The sequence below is a fragment of the Salminus brasiliensis genome, chromosome 17 (genome assembly GCF_030463535.1).
Source record: "Salminus brasiliensis chromosome 17, fSalBra1.hap2, whole genome shotgun sequence".
NCBI classification, from domain to species: Eukaryota; Metazoa; Chordata; class Actinopteri; order Characiformes; family Bryconidae; genus Salminus; species Salminus brasiliensis.
The window spans coordinates 25,405,316-25,433,033 of record NC_132894.1 but is presented as its reverse complement, the minus strand read 5'-3'; the positions used below and the strand labels follow the sequence as shown (position 1 = coordinate 25,433,033).

The 27,718-nt window shown below is 42.8% G+C and overlaps 1 protein-coding gene across 2 annotated transcripts; it reads right to left on the bottom strand.

The window, feature by feature from the left end:
* Positions 1-330: 330 nt before the first annotated feature.
* On the bottom strand, positions 331-27,718 carry lmo1 (LIM domain only 1). 2 transcript variants are annotated; one of them, XM_072660383.1, is made up of 5 exons: positions 26,792-27,718; positions 20,535-20,594; positions 11,338-11,551; positions 3,067-3,192; positions 331-990 (listed from the first exon to the last, which is right to left on the bottom strand). In XM_072660383.1, exons 1-5 carry the CDS (start codon positions 26,811-26,813, stop codon positions 885-887), a joined length of 528 nt encoding a protein of 175 aa, XP_072516484.1. In that variant the 5' UTR covers positions 26,814-27,718; the 3' UTR covers positions 331-884. The 2 variants fall into 2 exon arrangements, with proteins under 2 accessions (XP_072516484.1, XP_072516485.1); XM_072660384.1 differs by lacking the exon at positions 20,535-20,594 and having other exon boundaries at positions 26,792-27,715.

The following is a 27,718-nucleotide window of genomic DNA, read 5'->3' as shown; positions in this document are numbered from 1 at the left end:
AGCGCTCCGGCCTCATCTGAAAGCCCAGACTGCGTTTCATTCGCGGCACCTGCTGCTCTTATTACCACAACAACAGTTGGAGATTTGAAGTCATTACTTTATTCCAAATAAAACCTTATTTAATTAATCTTAAAGTATGCCTTTCTCCATCCGTGCTCAAAATCTGCTGTGTTTTTTTTTCTTTCCCTCGCTTTTTCTTCCCCTGCCCATCCCAAAAATGCTTTCACAGCTTTTTGGCATTTTTAAGAGAGATCCATAATTGCAAAATGTGGACACATGGTCCAGCCTCTTGGGCTCTGGGAGCAGAAAACCAAAACAAATTCAAATATGAACATTTAAGAATCTTTTGTTTTTAATTCACACTAGTAATAAAATTGCATTACAATTTCATAAAATAAATGTTCCAGTTTATATATACAGAAAAAACAGACTGTACATTACCCTCCAAGGAGTCGTAGTACCACCCAAAAGGGAGGAAGAGAGGAAAAAAGAAAATAATAATAATAATTATAATAATAATAATAAAAATAAACCTGAAACAAACATCACAAAAAACATACAGGCAATACAGTGCTCAGCTAAAGCAGGCACAACTGTACATTGAAACTTGTAACTGCTCAGTGTAGGGAAGGGGTGGGAAAGGGCCAAAAAGTAGAACATTTACAACAGAGTCCTTAGGGACCAAATAGGGGCTTTTACTGTAAAAAGTATTGCAGGCAAGCAGACAGACGCTCCTCTCTCTGGTTGCAGCAGAACATCCATTGCATGTATGCATTAGTGTAAGTGCGTGTGTATGTGCGTGCGTTTGCTGGAGTATGTCTGGAAATATGCGTGTGTAAGTTGGTGTGTGGGTTGAGGGCTGCTGCTTCCTCCGTTGGGCCCGGCTATTGAACCTGCGTCTCAAAGCTCCCGTTGAGCTGGCCCTCCTCATAGTCCATCTGACACAGAATCATGTTGTTCTTTAGGAAAAACTTGTCGCCCACGCAAAACCTGCAAGCCAGCACACACACACAAAAAAACAGCACAGCAGTTAACCAAACCCAGCAAGAAAACACACTATTACCACTTCAGGATTGCTTTTGACATTTTTTATGCGGAAAGTCTTGCAAGGCTCACTGTGCAATGTGGGCTACTACAGTCACTAGTAGTTTCTATTCGCTCCCGACTCACTGCACTGGACACATTCTGCCATATTCACGAACTGTCTGTCTCTGTGGGGCTGCCTGCATCAGGAATGTCATTGTTATAGTAGTCAATTCAAAGTCCCCCTCTGATGTGGGCATGAAGGTGCAGCTTCAAATAAAAGCAGCTTTTTGGGCGGGAAAAAAATCCCAGCATTTTCAAAACAAAAAGTGCCAACGATAGGACTGGCACCCAATAAAAGTAATGCCACCATTTTCTCCTTTTGACTGGCAAAAGCACCACGCCGGTTTCCATAGAAACCATGCCACTGGGTGCATTTATTTTGTATTTTTTCTTTACACAGCGTGGCTCCGTGCCAACATATAAAACGACCCTCTAAACTTTATTTTTCCTCAGAATTTTATGCCAATTAAAAAGCTAAAACCTTCCATGCGTGGACTGCATTTTTCCCATTGACGTGTTTGCATATGAAAGCGTGTGAAGGCTGAACAGACAGTGGCAGGGGTCTGTGATAAGAGCCAGGCCTGTGGCATCAGCGCTTATCAATCAGTGACACACTAATGTGCTGGGCTGGCAGAGACACCAGGAGTGTGGCACAGCGTGGCAGGAGGGAGCCGCGTTGGCATGTAAGCCAGCCGGCCTGGAGCTGGGGCACTGCCGTCAGCAAATGCTCCCTCACACCAGGTGCTTTACCCAAAGGATGGCTGTGTTTATCTTGAGGATGAGCTCCATCGATGCTTCTGTTAACGTGTGCCTATGATGCTTTGAGTGCTGCGTCAAATCCGGTCATGTGCTGTGGATTGGCACGGGCCTGGGGCTAATGTAAAGCCAACCTAGTAGGAACCTTGCAAATAACAGATTTAACCTATCCTTGAAAATAGAGCACTTTGGCCTTTTTTATGTTAGAAAAATCTTAACAGGGCTAAAATTAGAATTAGGTTCAGGATTAGCTTTAGAGTTAAATTCAGGAGAAATTAATCTTTAATTCAGAGTTTGGTTGCATTTAGTAGATGCTTAGGCAAATGCTAGTTCCTTTCAGTTCCTTTCACCTACAATGCATCTACAGGGGACAATCAAAATACAGTGTTATCCGTATATGTTGTTGTTTGCACCCGGTCTAGTTTCGAGTAGTCCAGCTTATTTAAACAGCATTTTAAACTCCATGTTTGTGAGCCAGATCAGGATCTGAAAACATCAAGTTCATCCTGCTTCACTACTATTCCACACTGCCTGTTTTTCACTCTTTACGTTTATATTCCGCATCTGCTGTGTGCGTGCGTCCAGGGCTTTAGGAATAACCCTTTAAAGGTAGTGTTTAGTAGGAGGTCACAGTCTGCAGCATCTAAAGCACTGTCACACTCCTGTGCACCTAAGGAATGTTCGAAGGGATGATCCTCAAAAAACTTCATTCTGCCGACCACCTAATTCCTTAAAATGAGAAGCATAGCTCTCAGATGCTCAGCCTGGATGCGTTTTGCGTCTAGGGGCTTTCTGTCCGACTGCGTTCTATAGGTATTGGTATTGGTCTGGCAAGAGCACCACTTTGGATACACTAACTAATTCCGCTCCTCTCAAGCATATAATCCTACTTCAAGTCACAAACACAGACAGCCAAAAAATCATGCATCGCACATGATGAAAAAAAAGGAGTAATGAATGCAAGATTGCTGATTTAATGCAAACTGGTGTGTCGTGACAGCGTAATCAATTAGGCAGTGATTGAGAATGATGTAGACTTATATGACTAGTGTGAAAGTAGCGAGTGATTAGGATGTATGAATGTGTGGGGGGTGGGTGTGCATGTGTGTGCCTGTGTGTGTGTGGGGGGGCTTCTGTTCGAGCTAACAGCTTTTTCTTCAGCATCTATAGATTTGTAAGAAAGGCAATCTCGCAGACCTAGGAGTGATCTCTTTCACTGCTTACCTCTGGTTACAAAGCTGACAGGCAAAACAGTCCAAATGGTAAACATTATCTCTGGCCCTCATCACCATTTCAAAGGCAGGGATCAGTTTACTGCAGGCTGCGCAGTTCCCCGTTGTACCAAAGAGCCTGTGAGAAGAGAGAGAGAGAGAGAGAACACACAGAGTAGATTAACGCACTTCTACCTACTCTTAGCATTAATGTAAGAGAGCAGTCACTTCAGTACAAACAAGCAAAGGACCAAAGAAAGTAAGCAAGGGGTTAGGGGAAAAAACTAAACAAATTACACAATGCGACAGAATGAACCCAGAAATCTCAAAATATCTCATGCAACCCCATAAATCTCACTTGGCACATATGCATTGATATTTTTTTGTTAATGAGGGTACAAACCTAGATGTTAATTCTCGGCTAATGATCTAATTAAAACGATCACATGGTTTTAATCCTTTTCTTCAAAGACTTTTTTTGCGCTTAGCACATTGCAAAAGCACTGAAAACAGGTTTGAGGCAAGTAATTGAACTGTTTAAGCCCACCCCCCCACCACCCCAAACCCTTCCTTAAATCCAGAACAAGGAAGGAGAATTTGCTCTGACCAAAGCCAGCCAGATTTTACACAAGAGGCTAAATTCTATAATGTAGTCAAAAGTTCAAAAGATTCCTGTTGCAAGGATACTGCGTCTATCCTCGTTTCCCCCCAATTCTCCATTCACTTGCACCAAAGGGGGGGGGTATAGAGAATGTAACCTTGGAGAGGTAACTACATGTTCAATGGTGCACAAAAAGAGACAACTCAAATTTCTCTGCTGTTTGTTTAAGCTTATTAGATGGGAGGCAGAAACGATCAAGGTCACAAACAGAAAAGAAGGCAGATCTTTCTCTCTCTCTCTTTTCCAATGTGCCTCCACTCTGCCAGATTTACATTTTCATTTTCCAAGCCCCTGTGCCCATGTTTAATTTGGAGATCCAGATACACAGATAGACTTATATATTCCGCTGACCCTGTGATGCAATGCAAAAAGAACGAACTGAAAGGGGGGGGGGGGATTCTAAAAACAGGCGAGGGCGACAACTTGCTTCTTTGAGGGTATGTTAAACACCCCTCCGAAGTTGCGAGGAGAGGGGGGAAAGCTGAACGAAAGTTGCTCCGGCTCTTCCATATTAGTTTCTCTCTGCTGCACGCCATCCCCCCTCCTCTTGTCACAGACAGCATCTATCCAGCAGACCCTGCTTTTAATTAGAGCGGCAGGCCCCAGCGGAGCGCGGCCTTTACAGTAGGAGAGGGAAAGTCAGTGAGCGAGTGAAAGAACGTGCTGTTAGAAGAGATAGGCGAGGTGTTAAAAAGAGGCATTGTTAGACCGGGTTACCGTTCCAGTAAAGTGTGTTTGTGTAGGACTCTGACATTGTGAGGTGGCCATGCAGCTCCAGTGAGGTACCGTGCTGCAAAGCATCGCTTAGAAGCAGGATCTTTGCAAGGCTGTGGAATTTCATGCTGGTTTTACACACAAATCTCTTTGGAGACAGGTCACTGTGAGTCTGGAATCGTAGAGTGTTTTCACATAATGTATAGTTCATTTTGAAATTGAGCTGAACTCATTTCTGTTCAAGTGAAAACCTAAACCTAAAAAGAAAGTCAACAGCAACTGGCCTTACTGCTTTTTGTGTTGAAAATGCATGTGAACTCTAAAGGGGGCTCAGTTCTTCTTTTGGTTCTCTTGTGCACTGATGAGATCTCAGATCACTTTGTGTTTACACATCAGATTCTTCAGAACTTCTTTAAAACTCAGATCCCACATAATGGGTCTTCATAGGATCATATTTGCCACAGTTTAGTACATTTGTGGTCAGTTCAAAGAGGTCAGAGGTTGTTTGAGGTGTTAACATTTGCAAAAGAAACCATGCCTTTTCCCTTTATTCCGTACTTGACTCTTGCAGGCCATAGTTAAATTACAGTATCAATACACCAGTGTTTCACAGGAAACTGAATGGTTTTAACCATGACTGTATTTCTGTCATATTTCAGACTAGATTTGGTGCAGAACTAGATCAGATTTGTTCTTCTTTCCACCAACATACTATCCAGAATTGTGGAGTTAATCTGTGCCAAATATTTTTTTTTAAATGCTTCCTTAAGTTTTTAGGGAGTTTTCTTGCCATTGTCACCCTCTACTACTCTCATTAGGTTTCGTCAATGAAAAAAACTCTGAACTGAGTTCTCCATTTGCATCAGCTCTAGACAGTAAAGCACTGTGCACTGACATGCAACTGTAGTCAAGGTGGTATGTTAATTATCTCTGCATCCATAGTGACATTAAGGCACAGCTGTGTCTAACAGTCATAATCATACATAGGTAGAGGCAGGTCAGTCTGTGTAGTAAAACTGTTTTCTTTAGGCTCTCTTTGTCTAAGCACTCAGTAGCTTTATTTCCACTGACTTTCACAGCAATATTATTTCCTGCAAAAAAAGCAATTTTGCATAAATTTTAGTTTAGCGATAGACTTTTTAAAAATGTAATTTCATGCATGTCATAAATTCCAGTCCTGTTGGCCTCTGTGGCATCTTCGAGATCTACTGATTAGGCCATTTTGTTCATTTAATTTTTTCTTTCCATCAGAGCTGTTCAGCAAGATATCTCATCTATCTGAGCTGTTTAAGAACTTTCTATTTGGGACAGCTGCAGCCTTTGCAGAATGTCCCTTTCTGTAAGAGCAGAAAAGTAGCATCTTTCATTTTGAAAACACTCTTATGCTCTACATACTGTTCCGATTGCGAGAGACACAGCATGCTCCGGTAACACTTAAAAAAAATATATTCTTATTTTAAACCATATTTGGACTCTGGTCCAGACCAGAAAATAAATTTGGCTAGCTACCTCACATTAGCTGATTGGCTAACAACTAATCAGATCATATTTTATGCTAACATCTGACTTGCAGAGAACTGCAAAGAACTTTGTACAGAGTCTGTTAATGCAACCAACAATACAACATAAAACAATAAATAATAGTTTGATTAACTAACTAGTCGCCTGACAGCTCAACTACAACTCAGCTACTTGATGGAATGAACAGAAACATCCTGCAGACAGTCTGTCAGTCACTTAATTTCTTAGTCAGCCTTCTTACATTATAGCAGAATAACATTTTTAAAATGTTTTTAAAATTGTTTGAAACAATAGGCCAATATAAGGATGGGGAAACTGTTGGAATTAGACACTGGAGATGTAAAGACAATTTAGAGGAGAAAAATTAGACGTGGGCATTTTTGTAGAATGAGCTAGACCTGTGGTGGCTTCACTTTTGAGAGACGTTGCGCTGTTCATGTTTTCTACAGTCACTGGTGTCTGTATACAACCTCAGTATTTAGGCAAGGGGTGCTAAATAACACTGAAGAAAAATCATTTTGTTTTTAGGAAACAATGTATATGATGCAACATTCTGGGCTGATTTTTTTGTATGGGGCTATGACCTTTTTTTGTTTGGCAGCCAAATTTTTTAACCTCCCAACTACTGTACAGAGTGTATTTGTGTAATCTGTGTATAGTGGTATACCCTCTCACCCTCTCAACTGATATTTACTTTTTGTTTACTACTGATCTCCTACCTTCTAGAATCCACCAAAAACAATTGCACTGGCTAATGGATAACTGCAGTCGTCCATGTTTTAGCAAAAAAAAAGAAAAAAAATCATCAGTTGTAATTGAAGGTTCTATGGCTCAGTGATTGCCCCAGCTCAAAAAGAATACTACAGTGGTTAATTTAAGTAGATTAGTGGGTTACAGACACTCATTTGGAAGGTCACCTGCAAACTGTGAAATACAATGGCTTGGATTTGGAGGTAGTATAATTTAAGATAAAGTGAGACCAACCATTTTATCAGTAAGGCCATTTGATGTTAATGTGCAAAAGGAAAGCTCACCATATTTCTTTCTCTAATATTTTTTACATTTTTACATTTACATTTACATTTAACAACAACAACAACAATAATAATAATAATCACAATATTAATTATAATAGTAATAATAATGCATTTGTTTTTTCCCGAGACCAGACCAAATTACTGATTACTGTGGAAATTATATATTTTGACTGAGCAAGTGGACAGTTCTTTAATCGTTTTATAGTCTAGCCAACAAAAGTAAAGACTGACAAGATCTGACTTGTATGCAGATTCCACTCAAAGAAAAGCAGAAGAACCGTCTGGCAGTGAGGGGTAGGAAGAAACGTAGGATTCTGAAATCTTGTTTGTGTTGAGCTAAACCCCCTCCTATTAAAGCTGAGGGCCTTCACTCATTGTCCTGCTAATCAGCGTTGGTGTGATTTGCAGAGGCACTTTAGAGACAGGAGTTTCTCATGAGCTGTTTGAACTAGCATTTCGAGGAGCTTCAAACTGCTCTGAAGCGGGAATCAGCCTTCCGGCCCTTTAATGTTTCGTTGCGATTGCGCTCCAGGTTTTCATGTCTTCTGCTTATGCTCTTTTGAGTGCTTTGAGATCGACTACTGTAGGTTTAGAACTGGTCAGGTTCCATAAATGTAACAATAGAGAGAAAGAGGCATTGTGTCTTCAGATCCAGTGGTTTTTATCCTCATAGCAAGTTAATTCTAAACTCAAATATGTCCAAGCAATATGCCACTCTAGGCTGTGCATTGTAGAGATGCTGTGATGCCAAAGGAGTGAAACTATAAGGTATAAAGCGAAGTGTGCATGGTGGCACAGCACCAATTCATTATACATTTTTATCACAAAACGGTTCTTCCACCAAGCAATCTTGTTTGACAGTAATCTATGGTTGCCAAGCAACTTTGCACATTAAAACAGAATTCCATTGATCTGCATAGTCATATCTGTGCATACTGAAGGTTTTATAAACACACTGGCACAGCCAATAACATTTTGTGCTTTTCATTATACATTTAAGAAAAATGAAAAATGAAAATGGTACTCTTACAGTGCTCTGCCCTTCAAATGTTCCCCCAAATATTTCAAAAATCGCCTCTAAGAGAGGTCTCTGCCCTTTACTAAAGATCTCATTTCTGCTATTAAGGAATCAGTATTCGATTGTCCTGGATGAAAAAAACAAATCTTCTAAACTTCAATTAAAAACACCCCTCTTTGATTAGCAGATATGTTTCTCTTTACAGTTGTGATGGTTAAAAGCTGAAAGGGTCTCCGGCAGGGAAACCCAGGGGAGCTTTATCACTCCGCCTTGGTGAGGTTACCAGATACTTCACAGTGGCTATAGAGTGAATCAGCTAATTATTCTATTATGCCGTGTGCTAATGAATGACTGTGGTCAATTCGTTTAACAGAACCAACATTCCCTGGTTAAGTGAAATGAATGTCAAATGCAGTGGGAAAGTTGCGAGTCGGGGTGGTGGTGTGGTTTGTGCGGTGGTGGTAGGTAGTGAGTGTGTGTGTGATGGGAAGGGAGAGTGTTCATTATGGCTCTACAGTGCTCCTGAAGGACAAATGCAGACAGAGCTGTGCTCATAATTAATGTGTGCGTGGCAGGGCTCCAAAAAATCCAGCCGAAAATAAAGCAAGTGTGTTTGATCCACCCGCCTGTCTTTAATGAACTGCCTCTCTGTATGGGAGGCTAATTCTGGGTAAGGATTCAACTTCATTACAGAAGGTGAGCAGACAGATTCTCTCTCTCAGTGCACACGCAGGCTTGCACTGTGTGTGTGTATGTGTGTATTGAGGGGACCGCCTGCATAGAGTCTCACTCACCTACTTTTTAAAACCTTGAGTTCCAAAGCTGCCTCTCTTTTTCCAGCAGAGTGGCAAAGTTTTTAATTTGTTCCATAATGGAATTCATCTCCAGCATGGCCAGCCATTAAGTGGCACACATTTGTCTCAGGCTGAGCAGATGAGTGGGCTAGATTTCATTAGGCCATCAGGACTTGCGCACAGGGCCCCATCTCACTCTCTCTCTCTACCTACCTCCTTTCTAGCCACCTTTTTATTCCCCCTCACTCACTCAGTCTTTTTTCACACACCTTTTCTTTTTCTTTATCTTTGAAGAGGGTTTCCCTCAACTATTAAGGCATTTAAACACTGTGTCATAATGTTTTTGTGCAGTCCAGTCATACTATTAGTATTAGTAATGATCTCATGCACACCAACTGTGATTTCTGATGATAAAACATAACAGTAACCCTGTTATTTTTTGACAAACATTGTAAACTCTAATCTGTCCTCTGCTTTGTCACAGGTGAAGCTAGCATCTCCAAAAGAAACTCAAACTGGGCTCTCTGTGTGGAGAACATTTCGAACAGATAAAAAAGAAATCTGTAATCTAATTTAAAAATCTATTTTCCATCAACTACTGTTGCTAACACTTTTTGTGTTTACTTTATTTTCGAAATTCTCATAAAGGAGGTTGATGCAAAGCAGAGAGCCGAGAGTGTACCCAATGTTGGTATTTGCAAAGGATTTCTGAGAAGAAGACATTTGTCTCATTTTTCTCACTATGTGTGAAGTTTTTGAACATAGCAAAATCCAAAAATCAGAAACTTGACGCCAAAAAAAACAAAACAAAAACAAATATTTTTTGCATTTGTGTATTTTTTAGTAGCATTTGCACACATCATTTGCACACATCGTTATCCATGTTTTTCTTCTTGCTGCTATAATAATAAGTTGTCCAATGTTCGTGCTAACTATCTCTTCTCTACATCTCCCCATTAATCTCCTGAAGAGAGGGCTGGACTGTGTTTAATTGTGTCATACAAGGCACTGTAGCTTTAATCATTCTGCTTTGTGCTAATCACCACCTCATCTGCCCCAGCTGGCCCTTCTAGGGGTCCAGGTCGGGTCTCTCTCACTGTATCTTAACGACATTAAAAGAGGAGTAGAGAGTGATGGATAGCGATAGCAGAGAGGGGGCCTCCAGCAGCCCCACCCCAGCCAGGGCCACAGCATGCAGGATAGGGCCCCGGCGGTGGGATCCCCTGGGAGCAGCAGCTTGGGGGATAAATGGCTGGATCTGGTTGGGAGACCCCTGGGGACTAGGACTTAACGCCCAGGAAATAATCATGTTTAATTTAGCAAGCAGATGGCTGGGAAGCAGGAGGCAAAGCAGAGTCTGAGACCCAGAGGTTTGACACCATACTGCCTGCAGTGAGCTTACAGTGTGTGTGCAAAGACATACACCCATATTCATTTATTTTTATACCTTGTCGGGGCAGAGACTCATGTGTCACGTGTATGTTATATCGTATATTAAAACCATATTTTGATAAAAACATTTCATATTTTGTTGTCACACGTCTGCTGTCAGAGCATTTGAATGTTGTGATTGTTGACAGCATATAAACACAAGTATGTTATACATAAACTCCAATAAATAGTTAATACATATTAAAACTTTAATAATCTCTATGATATTGTCTAACCCCAAATCTTAACAGGTATAGTATTTCATTCATGAAATATCTAAAAGAACAGCAGTATTGTGTCTTGTGCTGTATCTATCACTAACATGTAAAAAAAAAAAATTACTAATAAAGGCACTATTAAGATTAAAATAATTTACTATTTTATATTCTTACTTTATTTTTGTACATTTTTTTCAGACTTAGTTTAACCTTAACTTAAGTCTCAGTAATCCAACATCAATGTTTTTATTTTTCAGTTTATGTGTAAAGCACTTTAGCCTGTCTTAATCATTGTATTGATTCCACCAAGACAGGTTATCGCTTTTCTTTAGCTCCTATATACTTTGGTCACTTTTGTCTTAAAAATGTAAAAAACAAACATTTTTTCTCGTTCCCTAACTGAACAAACTCTCCTGACCTTAAGGAAAACAGCATGGCGTCACGTTTATGCAAACATGCACAACGTTAACTAGCTAAACCTAAACAATCTCTATGTGACACCACCCGCAGCCGTCTCTGCTCACTTTCAAGAATCACAGCTTAATTGGCTGTGCCCCAATAGGAGTCAGTACACTGCATTTGAAAAAAGTGGCAGAGCGCTTTATCCTCCACCACAGAATCAGAGAGAGTACAAGTTCCACACTCCAAATGGAGCGAACGAGATGATAACACTAGAAGAGAGAGAGTAAGAGCAAAAGGACATAGATAAAAAAATTAAAAAATAAATAAAAAATTCAGTAAGTGTTTAGCCTGTCAGACGAGCTATGTATTTTTCTGAATGTCACGCAGCCTGAGGTGTAACAAGCCCTTTCTGGTATAGCGGTGCTTTTTCCCTTTTTCTGTTTCTCCCTCTTTTTTTCCCCTCCTCAGCCTACGAAACACTCTCTTACCTCAGGTAGTCCCTGCGACAGAGGATGAGATTGGCTTTGGTGTAGAGGGTGGAGCCCACCTCCCCCAGGCGGCAGTCGCAGCACGCACATTTCAGGCAGTCCTCGTGCCAGTATTTGTCCAGCGCCTTAAGCAAGTAGCGGTCTTTAATCTTGCGGTTGCAGCCGGCGCACCCCTTCTGTTTCCCTTTGGGCTGGACGGAGAGCATCGGCACACCTGTAGCGATAAGGAGACAAAAACGAAGCAAACGGCATGATTTACTGCCCAGGTAACACCGGTGACTTTTCATGTTCTGCACTTTTTTCACCCTTTTTTGATAAGGAGGCCTCCAGAGCTCCGGGCCTGCTGCCGAGGCCATGACCGCACCTGTTTCATATGCATTAGAGCCCTCGCGCACACGCTCAGATACGCGCCTGGGTCACTTTGGACTACATTCACCCTTCGCTGTCCCCTCTTGCAGAGAACAGATGTTAACTCCACAAAAACATACACACACACACACACACACACACACACACACACAGCTCAAATGCAACCCCTGTGTTGGGACACTTTAGAACAATCTCCATTTCAATGGCTCACTGAGGCATTTGTGTAGCGTGTTAGGTTAGTCACCAGGCTATTTTAATAGCTTTTGTAGCAAGCGAGCCGCCGGTCATGCTAAAAGCTCCTTGTGGGCTGTGTTTGGTATGGATTAACATTAACCTTTTAAAGCGCTGCTGACCACAAGAAGGTTGCATTCAGCCCCAAGTGAGATACGTCACAGTCTAAGTGCTTGACTGCACACAAGCATGTGCACACACACACACATTCATGCACACTCGCTTTGCTCCTTCTACAGATATCTGTGCTTGTCTCTGTGTTGCACCCAGCAGAGTAAACCAAACCTGCTAAATTGCTGTGTTGTCACGTGCCCCCGCCCCCTACTCCGGCCCTGAAGAGGGCCTTTTAGCCATCTAAAGAACAAATAAAGTCCATTTAATAACTGCACTAAACGCTAATAGTCTATCTGCCGCATGACATTTGAGTGGCGACTAAAAGCCGCCCTCGGGCCAACGGCGGCACCCGGCACCCCTCTGCCAGCGCTAACAGGTCCGGCCCGGTTGAAAGCGCAGACAACAGCTCTTAAGACACTCTCTCCCACACTGAGCTATTGATCCGGCTAATAGAATGCGTGGCAAAGCTGGCCACTCTCCCTCGCTGCTTTCAAAACACATTCCTCTCAAAAAGCCCCATGCGCTCCTCCCTCCCGCCCCCACAGCCGAAAAGCAGCACCCCGCCCAGGTCCAAAGCCCTGTCACTGGTCCTTGGACCACCAGGCCATTAACAGACCCAGGGCATACCCATCTGGACATACCAAGTTTTTATTTGAAACATCAGCTATTAGGCAATTCAATCACTCTCTGGAAAACACAAAAGAAAACATGTTGCTTAGTGCTAATTTATATGAGGTGTGTGGACAAAGAAACATGTCATGTTCAGCTGATTGTACACAAGGTCTTTTTTTCTCATTTTTGATGATCTAATGTGGAGCTTTGTAATATTTGAATAATGCATTTTCAGTTGGTTGATGTATCAGAGGTAGTGACAGCTGAGTGCCTGTACGGATGGCTGGGTTCACAGGCAGTAGCTGCTATGCTCTGCCTTTAATGTACTATAATGGCACTACTGTACATGATCAACAAATGTGTGCCAGTGGGCATGCACTCCATTACCCAATAGTTTCCCCAATAGTTCTCTCTCTCTCTCCCTCATTTCACCTCTTTACCAGAAGCGCAAAACACCTCAAAGCAACTTCACATGCAATACTTTGTTCTTCCGAGTATCAAAGCAGATTTTACTCACAAACACAAACTCAACTCCTGCTCGTTCTCTCATTCAATCTCTCTTGCTCCTGCTCTCACTTTTATTGGATCCAGATTTGTTCAGTAACTCTGAACTATCCACACATCAGTGGTGCTATGAACGTAATATAATTAGCATTGCCCCCCATAAAAATGAGGGGGGGGGGGAAGAGAACATGAGAGAGAGAGAAAGAGAGAAAGAGAGGGAGAGAGAGAGAAAGAAAGAAAAGGGGCGAGAGAATAGAAAGGGCTTGTTAGTTAAATTTATGGCTTGAATGTGAATACGAGGTAGTATTCAGCCATCCTGTTCCTTTATCAGAAGAGGGGAAAGGAGAAGCTAATTGGTCCAGTGCTGCTGATGGGAGCCATCAATTAGTTCTGTGACTTCCCCTCCAGCTCCCTCACCTCGCCCCCACCACCACCACCAAACCCCTTCCCCTCCCCACCCCACCTCGACCAAAACGGCCCCCTTGAAGCCGCCGCATTAGGATCACAAAACTCGCTATAAATACCAATGTTCGGTGTAAATGAAGCTAAAAAGCCTTCAAATTGAAGCCACACTAGCTGAGGGCGGTCTCTTTCTACCTGCATTTCATGGCTTGTTAGATGAGCGCTCTGCAGGTATGCCAACAGTGCTCTCCTGTCAGCCTTCTACAGAACTAAAAACAGTCTTAATGAGGGGAGAGAGAGCCAGCCTGTGAGAAAGAAGAAAAAAAGTGTGTGTGTGTGTGTGTGTGTGTGTGTATGTGTGTGTAAGCGAGTGAGCTAGGGAATCAGGCTCCTTTCAATTCCCCCAAGGATGGCACAAAAATCTTTAATTTGCCTTTTATGACAGCTAATTAGTTATTCTATTCAAAATCTTTGCTTTAAATAAGAGAACTAATTATACACAAAGGTCGTTCTCTCCCCCTCCCCCACTCATACCACGCGTAATTGGTTTATGCCCCCCTCTCCACTATACTATCCACCCACCCTTTAACAATGCATTTGTGTTTTACACAAAGTTAGCTATAGAGAGCTTAACCCTTTCTGGATTGACTCTTCCTGGGAAAAGTAACCTTGGAGTGTTCCAGCACTTTAATTACCTGGACAAATTCAGGTTTGTGGGGAACAAGAAGAACACTAAGCTCTGTCGACGTGTCTTTCGCTAACCTAGATTCCAGTCTTGCTCTCTCTCCCTCCCTCTCTCTCTTTCTCGTTCTGCTGCTTGCGAGTGGAGCTTTTAGAATCTGCAAAGTCAACGTGAGGTGAGTCGTATTCTCACACAGCTAATCATCTCAGCTGCTACGGCTCTTTGAAACCTGACATTTGTCTTCCAAAACAACTTGTGGAAATATGGCTTTGGAAACAACAACAACAAAACACAGAAAGCCATATATTTTCAGCACATCCTAAACCTAAGAGCGATGACAGAAGAAATCATTGCATAAAGAAGCAACGTAATGTTGTTTCTCTGATACCAAGAGGCAGGCTTTTGTTTCTGGAGCTCCTCGCAGAAGGGTGCACCTGTCACACCACACTTTGTAGCATGCGAAAACGCTAGTCATCCAACAGCACGTTCAACAGCACCTCCCCTACCCAGCCATCTCCGTCTCGCGAAGAACAAAAAAGCAACATTATAAAAGGAGACGCAAGGCGAGGAGGCAGCTCCCACTTAATCCAATCCATTTAACAGATACAAGTGCTGCTGACCTTCCTGTGTCATTCCGTGTCGCGAAAAAGCATATCCTGCTATCCGGCCTATGATTCATATTCTACCAGGAGATGCATTTTTTTCCCTCTTTAAGTGAGAGCTTTCACTTTGCCAAACATCTCTCGTAGACAAAAAAAAAGAGAGAAGGAAAAAAAAGAGAAAGAAAAAAAAACATTTGCCATTAATACTTGGTGCATTGGTGCAGTCTGCCATCCTCATCCTTTCCACCCCTCTTCCTCTTTAAAGACCTTATCTCTTGCGAATATGTACAGTTACGTTTTTTTTGCATTTGAAACTGTCAGACCATGTACTTTCCATTATAGAGATAGGATCCGATTTCTATGTAGGCCCCCATTTCAAGTTCCATTTTTGCAGCTATCAAAAAATCAAATCAACGTGGTACCCTTTTGATGTATTTAAGGTTTATAGAGGAGGCGGAAAAAAAGAGGGAGAACAGTTTCCGTGCACTCGAGCAATCGTTTTAAAGCATTACAGCGCAATTATCACATCTTCACGGCAGACCAATGTATCTTTGGGGGGGGGTGGGGGGGGCATAGCAAGAGAGAAGATGATTTGCTTTCCAGCACCCCCCCTACCCCACCCCCACCTTTTTCCCCCTCTCTCTCACACTGTACATGTTGTTATAGGCTAATCTTTCAAATGAGTGCACAGTAGAACTGAATGAAGCTTGCAGTCCTTGCTCTTTTTGGGGTCACCTGCTATAATTAAATAGATTCAATCAATTATGTGGATTGATGCCTCAATGTGACGAGGCCTTGGTGAGTTCATGGTACAGAAAAGAGGGCTGATGAGTGACACAATGGCTGGACTGAGCAGGCCTTTTCGCTTGCTATCACATGTTTAACGTTTGATACAGGAGCCCAGGGCAAAATGACACTATTAAGGATGCTGCTAAATAAGTTAAGGCAATCAACACATGCAGCCTTCTTAGTTGTGACAGACTTTACACAAGCAAATCCACCTTGTGACAAAGTCGCATTGCCAAAAATAAATACTTGCACATTTCACATTAATTGCTAATACTGTTTTCACATGGAGTCCTCAAAAATAGCATTCTAAAAAACCTGAAAATGACCTCATATCCTCTGGAAGCAGGACCAATTTGGAGGGACCAAGCATCTGCAGGCAAGTAGTACAGATGTATGAGGGATTACAAGCAGTCATCTGGCGCAAAGCTCTTGGCAAGGTTCTTCATGTATGACAAGCCGCGGTTATGATATCAGCAATGTATGCATGGAGCTTGAGCGCTTTCACAAACACAAGTACAAGCAGCAGAGAATGAGGGAAGGATCTGCCCATTTACAATACCAAACAGTATACCACATATGATAAATATATCTTGAAGGGTTTAACATGCAAACGTGTTTTGTTTGTAAACAGAGATGTAAGAGATGTGAGAAATGAATCCATTGGTAAATTAACATACAGATCTTACATTAAAGCCAGCACTAGCTAAGCTGACTCTCCTCTGTGGCAGACAAACAGTGTCGTGAGTGTGCACACCCACTGTAAACGCCGTGTCCATGGCAATCGGGGCTCGAATTTGTCAGCAGGCCGGCCGGCCGGCCGGCGTAGAGGTTAATGGGAAGCTCAGGCAGATGTCCTGCCATTGTCTGCGAGAATCAGCCCCTTTCAATCAGCTCACATCATTACCGTAATTGAGCCTGTAGACACTCATTCTGCTCTGCTGCCAAAGACAAAACACAAGACATCTGGTAATAATGTCAGGTGGAATATGCCAGCTGTATTGCAGACAAACGAATAAAGAAGTGGATTTAAGACGATGAGCCTGCACTGGACCAGTCTGGCATCATATTGATTCTTCGTGCCTTGTGTCATGTTGTAGAAAGCCCGCTGCTATGGGAGGAGGTATATTCTCACCTGTCTCTCGCAGGCAAAGTTACAGCATATGTCACAGCTCACGTTAGCCATGATGATTGAAGTGCTTGCAAGATCACATACAGTGGCCTATGGCATGTTCCTCCACCAGGATTTTATTATATGTGTATGAAACGATTGCGAGCAACTGCCTAGCTTTGTATGCTGTGATTATGACATAATTAGCACCCATGGTAAGCGAGAGAGGGAGCAAAAGAGAAAGCAGAATAGGCACAGTCTGTGCAGGAAAGGGGAGGGGGGCTTTCATTAACACAATGCACTTTCGCAAACTTTCGCAGCCTGCTGCCGCTAATAAGCCCCAGTGAAACGAAGCCGCTCCGCTCCCTCGCAGTGACCCTGGCACTGCCCGGGATAAGGGAGGGTTTTGTCTCCTGGAATAATTGCTCTTTTCACATGTTACAAGTGTCCTGACCCCTGCGGTCGGCAGCCACTTTCCCCCCCCAGCATAATTACTCCTGATCCGACCCAAATGAGGCGGCCGCATTAGGCCTGCAATAACACTGGCCTGGCTTCAAGAGCGGCAGCATGGGGAGTCTGGGCAGAACAGGGCCTGGAAACAGGAGGCTGCTTTTCTCCAGGCCCTGCCGGTCATTTCCATCACGTCAGAGGCACATTTCTTACACTTGAAGTCAGCACTAAGACCCAAGGCTCTTTCTTTCTCTCTCTCTCTGTCTCTCTCTTTTTCCCTGTATTTCCCCCTCCTTCCCTCTTTCTCTCTCTCTGTCTCTCTCTCCAGTCTGAGAGGCTTACTGAGCACATTGTTAGCTCCTGGTGCCCCGTTTGCTCGCTTAGGCTTTGGCTCACAGACGCAATCCCAATTAACGGATAACTTCATTAGTGTGAGAATGTGTGTGTGTGCCCGTGTCTGTGAGTGTGCGTGCACATATTTTATTACCCCCACCCCCCCATACACAGACACACTTTTCACCCCCCTATTATTTTTAATTTATTCACATGGGGTTAATTAAAAGAAATGTATCACAGAGATATGCAACAGATTTCTAATTAAATTCATTACTGCTTATTTTTGAGAGAGAGAAAAAAACTGGCATCGTTTTTCCTGAGTTATTACAGGAGTCAACTTGTTCCAGCACTTGGGCTCTCGGTTGCTAGCATGGTGAGAATACAGTTCTGGAAGGTGAGCTGTCATCCCTGCCTCAGAAAAAAGAGAGAGAGAAAGCCAGGCAAGGAGATAGAAAACGAATCTGCCCATCGCTTCTAACCCTCGTTATGCAGGGGTGAGTACTAAGACCCTGGAGAGTTTCAGAAGGAAAAAGATCAGGGGAACAAACCAGATGCTTGATAGAAGGAGGAGGGTGACCTTGCATCCAGCCAATCAACCCTTACCCCTACTGACACAAGCTCCCTTATAGTTGGACGAGAGAACGCATTTTTTTTACAGGCCTCCACTTGGGCAGGCCTGCAAGGCTGCTGCTTTGCTACAGTGTCCATTTAGCCTGCTAAAAGCCAAACACTGTCAATAACCCTCACTGATGAATGCGTTTTCTCATATGTATATAAATAAAAATCCAATTCATTTTTACTCTTCTTCTCCTGCAGACTGCATTAGCATTTGAATAAAGGGTATAAACCCATCTATTCCATAACCCAGATCTTTTCAGACTTTGAGAGAAAGAAGGACAATCTTATCTGCCACTTCATGATTTCTGGCAAGAATGTAACCATTAGCACTGTCACTGCTGTTTTTTTTTTCTTTTTTACGAGGCACAATAATGCCCAAAACACTTTTTAGTCGGCATTAAAAATGCATTCGGCTAGGCATAAATGTTGCCTTCTAAAGTTTGTGTCACTTCCAAGGTTAGAAAGTGATGTATGAAATGCCCCTCTCGCTGGCAATTACCGCTCACTTATTATTTCAAAAGAATATGTCAGGAGACAGGTGTGCCATTCAGGGCCGCACTGCAGGCTCGGAAATGGAGGGACTCAGCGCAGCAGAACCCCATTTGGGCCCGTTTAAAGTCGAATAATGCAAATTCACCACAGGGGGCATTTGTTTGGTGAGGGAGGCATTTTGGTGAGGGAGGTATGTCATTTCAGCACTCACTCAGATGCCTGTCTCCTTATGGGGTAAATAATGAAGCAGGGCCCAAATTGCTAGCAATGCTAGTTGGCTTTTCTTAATAGGAAGCTAAAACCAAAAACATGCAATATGTATAACCACCCTTTCACTTATTCAGCTGAAACGCTTGTGCCATGTTTGGCAAAGTGGTATAACATTCTCACTGCTTGTGACTGATAATATCCTGAAGTTATTAAGTTCCACCTAAGTGTGTAATGGGACAATCTGCGTTTGCGTACTCAGAGGGTTTGTTTCATGACTCATTCTCAATGCACGTCCTCACACGCTCATTTTTCATCCCTGTCTCTGCACAAGCATTGTGTTACATCACTTCTTGTGTCTGCAGTCTAAGTGTGTGTGTGCGCGTGTACACGTTTTTGTGTGTGTTTGTGACAATCCCTCTCCATAGCAGCGAGGAGATCTCTACGAGTGAATGGACACACCATCAGAGGTTATTGATGTTGCAGGAGAACTCAAGAGTTAAATGGAATGGCCACTCCATTATCGGCTCCAACAGTCCACGGGAGACCGTCACGTTTTAAGTGTGACAAGGAGAGGGGGGAGCAGCGGCCTGCAGAAAGGGGGCTGGATGGAGTGTTATTACGGCCCATGCTCAGTTTCCAATTTCAATTAAAGCGGAGCAGAGTGGCCAGAGTGCGTGGATCGCAGCTGCCACTCACTAATGGATCAAACCAACCCGTGCGGCAAACTCACACTCAGCATTGATCAACCTCTCCGATACCTCGCCCTTCGCCTTTAAGGAAAAACACAAACAAACCTGCAATCACCATTTAATGAGTTATTTGTGATTTGATTTATCGAAGGTCAGCCAATAATAGATTGGCGAGCTGCTATCTCATTGAACGGACAGCTAAGAGTTTTCTGTTGCAAACTTGCCCTCGGTGCTTTTAGCTTTACATGGCCTTCTCTTCTTTATTATCCATGTTTTATGTGTGTGTGTGTGTGTGTGTGTGTGTGTGTGTGTGTTCCAGAATGCAATAGAAATAGATTTTAATATCTTTGTAATATTTGTATGGAACACATTTACACTGGTCGTATTGGATTTTTTCTCTTTTTTCTTCACCTTTTTTAATCTGTTCTTTATATGGAGATTGTTATTATAGGTTTATTGCATACATTTCCAAGTTTATTGAGTTGGGAAGAGTTTTCATTATGTTGTCCAATAGAGAGGAAAAATATTCTCATTTGGTCTTAAGTGGGATAAATATTGCCTGCATAAACCTCGCCCATATTAGTTTTCAAAGTATTGATCAGCTACTTTACAGAGCTTATTATATACCACATCAGTGGGAATAACATACAGGGTTCAGTCTGAAGGCAATGAAAACACATGCCAATATTAGAACAAAAGGGCATGCATGAACACAGTGATGTGTGAAAACTATTTGCAAGGAGTCAAAAGATGTGCGCATGCATGCACGCACCTTGGTAACCCAAGGGTTCCTGAAGGTCTGGCATATATAAACACCATTTTCAGAATGCGGCAACGAGGTAACATATTTACCCAGGCATGTCTGCAGGGTCAGTGCATCTGAAGGCTACAATCTCCAGAAACATTAAAGCACTTTAAAAAATGTTTGACTAGTTTCCTCCCTCCTGGAATGGCAAATTGAAATCACATCTTGAGCAGAAAAGCATTACCTGTTTCATAATTCAGCTGCACATCTCCCTCCCTGGGTTCACTAATCCCTAACAGCTCTCCTGGAAAACAGAAATCAGCACACAACTTCTGCATTAATGAGTGTCTCCACAGGCCCCAACTTCTTCAGAACATACACACACACACTCACAGTGTGCATTCACATGAATTCATTTGTTCACACTTGCAACACGAACACACAGACACACACCTTATAACATATAACCACGCACACACAGTCTTCAACAGTGCATAGCAGCTATCTTCAGCCAGTAAGTAGCACAAACAAATATGTATCTGGGGAGCGTTTCAGGAGGGATTAAACAAGGTCTTCAAGCTAATAGGTATAATGGCAGATCAGTCTGTAACAAGATGGAAACTCTCGCACATAAACACCGCTACAACTGCGCTGCAGTATTCTATTTCCACATTAATGATTCATAACAGCAATCACTCGCTCATAAACATTCAGAAAAGCAACAAGGCTCTCCTTTTGTGCATCTAAATACCTTTCAAAGCCCATCTTTTTTTTTTTGCAGCAATTTGTTGCAACGGGGTGATATTTACTGGCTGAAGCTGACATGTTTGTGGCATCCGAGGACAGCATTCGACGCTTGCCTTTTTAAAGGCAACACTAATGAACAGCCACGATACCCTGAGCTGCACTTTCAAACTTCATTAGAGCCAAATGCGGGTATCAGTGTAGGTATCATTAGGAAGGCTTTTATCAAGTTACAGAATGTGATAAGGTTAATGAGGAGAGTTTATAAAAGTCTCTCTCTCGCAGGCGGAGGAGGCTGGTTCTGAGGACGAGACCTATATGTGAACTGCAAAATTCATTTATTTCATTAGCATGGCCATCTGTATAGCTTTTTTGAAACTTTTTAATAAGCTCATGTGAAGGGCAATAGGCAGAAAATGACATGAACTGCTCAGAAAAAAATAAGTGAGAGACAAAGAGAGGACTGAAGTGATGAAGTGGTGCTGTAAAGAAATGGAGGGGATGTTGGGGGGGGGGCGGTAAATATATAAATAAAATAAACAAATAAATAAACACAGAAATGGAAGAGAGACTGTGATGAAATGGAGCCAAGTGTGACGACCTGCTGCAAGAGGAGTAGTGTGACACACTCACATACTCGCGCACACAAACACGCACTCGCATTCACACACACACACACACACACACAATAGCCGGAGCAGACGAGGCGACTCAACCTTGCAGCGAGAAGTGGCAGCGCGAGCTGCTACAACAAGGCAACTCAGGGGAATAACATGTGGTCTAAAGACCAAAGGAAAGTAAATTAAAAACCACCTACTGTAAAATCATCAATATGTAGCTGTATACCCCTCTTCCAGCAGAGCATATGTACTATTACTTGGAGCAAGTCCTCCGGGAGAAGCCATCATTTGCCAGGCTTTCTCTGCTCTTATACCAGCCTAACATGTTTCAAGAAGCACAAAAAAATAAAAGAGTCCAACAAATTTGATTTGAACAGGAATAGCGATACCCAACGTGTTTATTATAGATCTGTTTTTTAATCCACACCACATACAGCACATAGGCCTCCCCCCTCCCTTTTCTTTCTCCCTTCTATTCTTTCTTTCTTTCATTCTTTCTTTCGTTCTCTTTTTTTCAGCACAGCACCTGTCTGCATCCATCTCAGGGCCTCAAGGTGAAAGATAAGGTTGCTTCGAGACGTTTTAAAAGGTAGCCTAAAAATGACGATTCATCTCACTGGCAGCGTGGCTGAAGACGATATAAAAGGTTTTCTGTGTTCCCGACGCCTTAGTGATGGAGTGCATGTCCTTGGAGCTTTGAGAAGCCAATGTTTACTTGAACTTAGCAATACATACAGTATTACGCATCAAAAAGGCAGCTGAGAGGAGGGGATCAGAGAGGGGCACCACCACCCCGAAAACATGAGGTTAAGATAAAGCATATGGAAGCAATGGGAGCCTTTATGCAACTCCCTTTAGTGTCCAGATAGAGCGTGTGGGCATGCAAACATGCGACTTCGCGTGTCATGTATGCTGCTCTGGATTTAATAACAAAGAAATCTCTGGCAAGACTATGGGAGGAACCATAATGAAGTTGTTGCACAGATCTGGGGAGAATGGCCATTTGGAGACACAGGAGACAGGTGCACTTACTTGAACGTGTCTCTCTATTTCTCGTTGTCCCCCTCTTTGCTCTCTCTCGCTCAGACCCCCTTTGAGCTGCAGTAAAATGATGGCAGTGATCTACATCTGTAGTCACTGATGTGAGACAGCACGAGTGATAGTGATCTGGAGCCTTGGGATAGAGACAGAATTGAGTTTGGAGAACGGTACTGTATGCTGGATCTCTGAAGATCTAACGGAATCTCTCCCTTCGACTCACTGACTAACACACATACAGTCACGCTGCAATATGAATGGCTCCCTTTCAAGTTTAGGCGTATTTACACAGCGTGAATTGTAGATGTAAGTGTAAGTGTAAACACTGAAATGCAAAGCTCAATACACATCCATGACATCATGACTATATTCTTAGACATGGTAAACATGCATGCTAATAAAGCACACGGCTGTGGGAGTATTGAACTGTAACTGCACGGTGAAAAATGCCTTTCTTAAAGACTTTTTCTTTTCCAGGGTGATGCAATATAAGTTAGAGACCACAAGTATTAGGTCCTGAATCCAGGCGTAATATTGCGAGAGACCTAGGGCGAGAAAAACATTGATGTAATTTCAATATTTGAAATTGGCAAGTTTAATTTAGAATAAGACCAAGCCAATAATCTCGGAAAATAGCAAATACAAGGGAGAAAATTACATTGCAGGCAGAAAAAAGGGAAAAGACTTAAGGAATGTATAAAAGTAATCTCCAAGTGGAAATTAGAAATCAACTCACAGAAAGGGGAATAACAGAAAAGAAATATTACTGTCCACTTCCTAAATCAATATAACATAGCTACGAGACAGAATTACCATGGTAACTCAAGTAAAGAATGAAGCAGTTCTTATTATTTCAAAATAAAAATCGGAGCCCGAAGCCCCAAGTTTTATTACAGCTGCTGCCAGATCACGGGGACCTGTATTCATTTGAAACATTACTTTTCAATCACATGCTTTGTGAATGAGCAAATTTCATTGGACAGCCAGCATGTGGGGGTCATAAATTAAAGGGGAAAAGGTAACCAAGAATTTATCATCAGTGTGAAGAATAGGAAAGGTTTCCCCCCCCTCCCCTCCTCATTCCCATGTTCTTACAGAGCCCAGTGGTGCGAATGATCAGCCCAGGACATGTCTACAATGAGAACCCAATTATTCCTGCTGCAGAAGATAATTTTAATACCTTAAAGGAAAAAGAAAAAGGCTGAATTGCTGTTTCTCCTATACAAGAATTAAAAAGTCAATTGGAGCCATTCTTTTGGCAGGTAAAAGAGAACTAGTCATCCTGGATATTAACATCTATTTTCTTAGCCTAAATCACGTTAAAACCTCTAAGGAGGGAAGTCTGTCGAATTTCTGTGTAGCTTTCTGCACAATATCTCTCTGTTGTTACACAGTTAGATTAGCATATCATAGCACATATTTGACATGGATTAAATGATTAAAAGGAAATATAATGCAATATTTATATAACTTTTGTTTGAAATAAATCTAAACTGTATACATTGTCCAGCGGCGTTACAGTGTTGGGCTCAAAGAGCGGCCATATGTGACACATCACTCAAGCCACAGCCCGGCATGTTGTGAACTAAGTCTGCTTGTACACAGGGAAGCATGAATGACCCAATATTTCTATAAGCAGCATTCATATTTTGATAAAGGCTGCTCAAATAACAGTTCCAGGCATATTTTGGGTCAGAAAACGAATGCTTTGAGAATGATAAAAATAGTCGGGACTGTTTTGTATCCTACTTTCCTAAAACTACACTTTGGGGAAAAAGAAAGATGATGATGTTTTTTCTCTGGGGCAAGATCACTCTGAGCCTGCCTTGAAACAGCGGTCATGGAAAGCCTAGACGGGGGATGCAGACAGGGGTCCCTTCCCTGATAGAACAGAATCGGTTTGTGGGTAGGTTTGTGCTCTGACCAAATGTGTTTTTATTTTGGCCGATCTGCGTTGCAGTTTTATGACGTAACCAACATGAGTCAAGTAAGTGCACTAGCACTGTCTTTGAAAGCTGCTTCTGCACCTGTTCCAAAATCATGCCTGACTCATTGTGGTAAATAGTCAGGGGCCAATTACTTTCTGTGTAGCACTCCATTTGATTAATGACTCAAAATGCTAGTTTGGCTCATTAAAGAGCAAATAATGTCATTTATGTTAAAACTTTGTTCATGTTTTCCCTTAGCCCACACAGTGTGAGTTTCAGGATAAGAAAATAAAATCACACACTGGCCATTTTGGCTGTAAAGAAAATCGGAAATATGAGTCGGACATACTGGATGTATCCCTAGTAACAGCACGTTACAAATGCATTGACTTTTGTTTGAGGGAGGAAAATATATATTGAGCGTTATGATCTATATCAGGAACATAATCTTACAATACACAGAGAAAGCTGAGAATAAGTGCTTCAGCCTTGTTTGTGTTTACTCATACTGAGACATAATGCTGTTTATATGAGTAAACATGGGTTTGGTGCTCGTGTAGATGGTGAGATTATTTCATGCTGACATTCATTCTCTCTCTCTCTCTCTTACACACAACAACAACAATATAGAGTTATTATGACGGATTATTGTGTTTGCGGTCACTCTGGCTTTAAGTGAGTTGATATTTTAGTATCCAGGTAAGCCAAACACTAGGAACCCACATCTGTTAGATGGTGAAAGCAGCTCCAGGCCGCCTCCCCAGTCGCCTGCCAAAATGCCAGCGCAGTTGGTCGGCCCCAGCAAGCAAAGGGTGAAGCTTTTAGGCAATGAGCAGCAGGTGATCTAAGCTTTTCTGCAAGTCCTAATGCTCCTAAAAGCCACTCTCCCTGCTTCTGTAATTGGGCATCAGTAGTTAATGTAGTATTGACTGCATTACATGCTCCTGTGCATCCTCTCCCCGCTAATGCCATTTGCATCACCTTGTACATTTCCCATATTGCTTAGCCAATAGCTGTTAAAAGCAATCCGAATCATGAATCATATAGGGAACTTTTAGCAAGACAGACATCCAAAGGAGACAATTTACAGTTGAGTTAATCCGAGTACATTAGCACAACATGTATTCAGCAAGACAGACCAATTTATGCCTCTATGGCAATCCCTTTATTGGTTTTCAAATGGGTTAGTGAAAGGATGCTCGGCTCAAAGAGATATGAAATATCCATTTTCAAACATAAATAATGGCTCTGAAATGAAAGCCATTACTTTGAGGGAAAAGGGCCCCTAGCTACCATGTGGGTGATGACAATATTCCATGAAAGATGACAAGAATAGCCCATTTCAGGTCAGAGGGGCTTTTTAATAGCAAATCCTGCGCTCTATTAAGGAAGCCCCCTCAACATGGGTTTATGGATAGAGGTTCGTGTTGAGTTGTATCTCGACTTACTTAAAAGTTGTGCGTTAGCCTCCAGCTTACACTTGACTTTCTGTGAATTTAGATGTGACAGATTTGTTGCTCCCATACTGCTGGTCAACACAAATGTACGGAGAGTTTCTTCCATAGTAGAAAAGCACAATTAAGTTAATTAGGCAGTCATGTGAGGAAGATAGCGCTTGTAGTCAATTTATCCAGCAAGCTCATCTCTAACCGTGTTTTTCGGTAGTTAGCATCTTACTTAGGCTAGACTGTTTGAAGCTGCCGCTGAAAGCGTTTCCTGAAAGACGATTCGGTAACTTGGGAGATTTACACCCAACAACGCTGAAGATGATGATAATGATGATGATGGGGATGATGATGATGATGTTGATGAGGGTGATTATAGGGACGAAATACATTTCAGTAGTAGGCGACCACAAAACAGTACGGAATATGTGAAGCCCATTCAACTGTATTCAATAGGCTAGTAGCGGTGCTACTCGCACACACGGAACAGTGAGGTTCACATGCATCTCGGCAGACAACGAAAGTGCCTCAAAAGTAGGCTAAGCGCTTCGGCTCTCGGTGAAGACCTAACAAAAACAAATGGAGCAACACACGAAAGTGGCAGCCGCGGGAGATTAAATGCTGTATAAAGGCTGTGTCTGTTGTACAGCCGAGGAAAGGAACACGCTAACACAGTCTGCTCTCCACCACAACAAGCACTTGGGCTCATTCGCCCCACTTACTTACCCTCCTCCTTGTCTAACACCATCGTCCTGAGGAACGAGGAGTCCGGCTCCAGGCGGTCCGTTCTCGGCTCCAGCAGGCTTCGCGAGTCGCTGGCGGGGTGTGTGACGGGGGGAAGCCGCTTCGCAGCGAAACGAACAGCTTTAAAAATCGCAGGGCCGTCGTTCAGTGACGGAGACCCATGTAGGCTAGGTGAACACACGCAGGACCGCCCGCTCGCTCTGTCAAACAGTGTTCTCTCACACGGCGACGTTAGCGGTCTCTCCCCGGCTCGACTCGGCTCTGCACGGCGGCTCTCTCCTCGCGCCGGAGTTACACATCCACACTAAACTGTGAGCGCGGCTGAGGCGGAGGTACCTGAACACAAGAAGTGAGCGGCCGCGGTTCGCTCCATGCGAAAACGACCGAAGGGACCGAAACGACCTAAGTTAACCGTCGTCGCCGCCGCCGTACGGTTTTCAAAAAAAGGGGGCTATTCTCTTCGTAAAGCTTCCCCCTCCCGGTGTTCATGCGCCGCGAAATTGTGACTATGTCGGAGAAATCCAGTTGCGGAGCGGCCAGCTGCCAAAAGCATGCTCGCGCTACCTCGCTCTCCCAATTTATGCGCTCGGCTCGCTCGCGCTGCTGAATAAATGCGCGCGCTTCCCAGAGACCCGCGGATTCCCCTGTTAATTAAATCAATTCATTATGCTCAGATCTGATTAGCGGCCCTCCCCCCCCTCTTTGAATCAATTATTCAATACACAAACATAATTGCTTGTGCCAGAGGTGTCTAAGTATTAGCTTATTTAACTCCAAGGACACTAATTACCCCTAGGGCAAGGGAACTTTTCTCATTAATTCTGACAAAACACAAAAGCACAGCTAAGGGAAAGTGTGTGTGTGCGCGCGCGCGTATGTGTGCCGGTGTGACTGAGCGTGCGCCTGAGT

Excerpts from the sequence above, each read along its gene's own strand:
- lmo1 (XM_072660383.1), bottom strand. The coding sequence starts at position 26,813 with ATGGTGTTAGACAAGGAGGAGG. Across the intron at positions 11,552-20,534 it reads GCAGCTGAATTATGAAACAG|GTGTGCCGATGCTCTCCGTC; the intron begins GTAATGCTTTTC and ends TTATCGCTACAG. Across the intron at positions 991-3,066 it reads TGTCAGCTTTGTAACCAGAG|GTTTTGCGTGGGCGACAAGT; the intron begins GTAAGCAGTGAA and ends GCTGGCTTGCAG.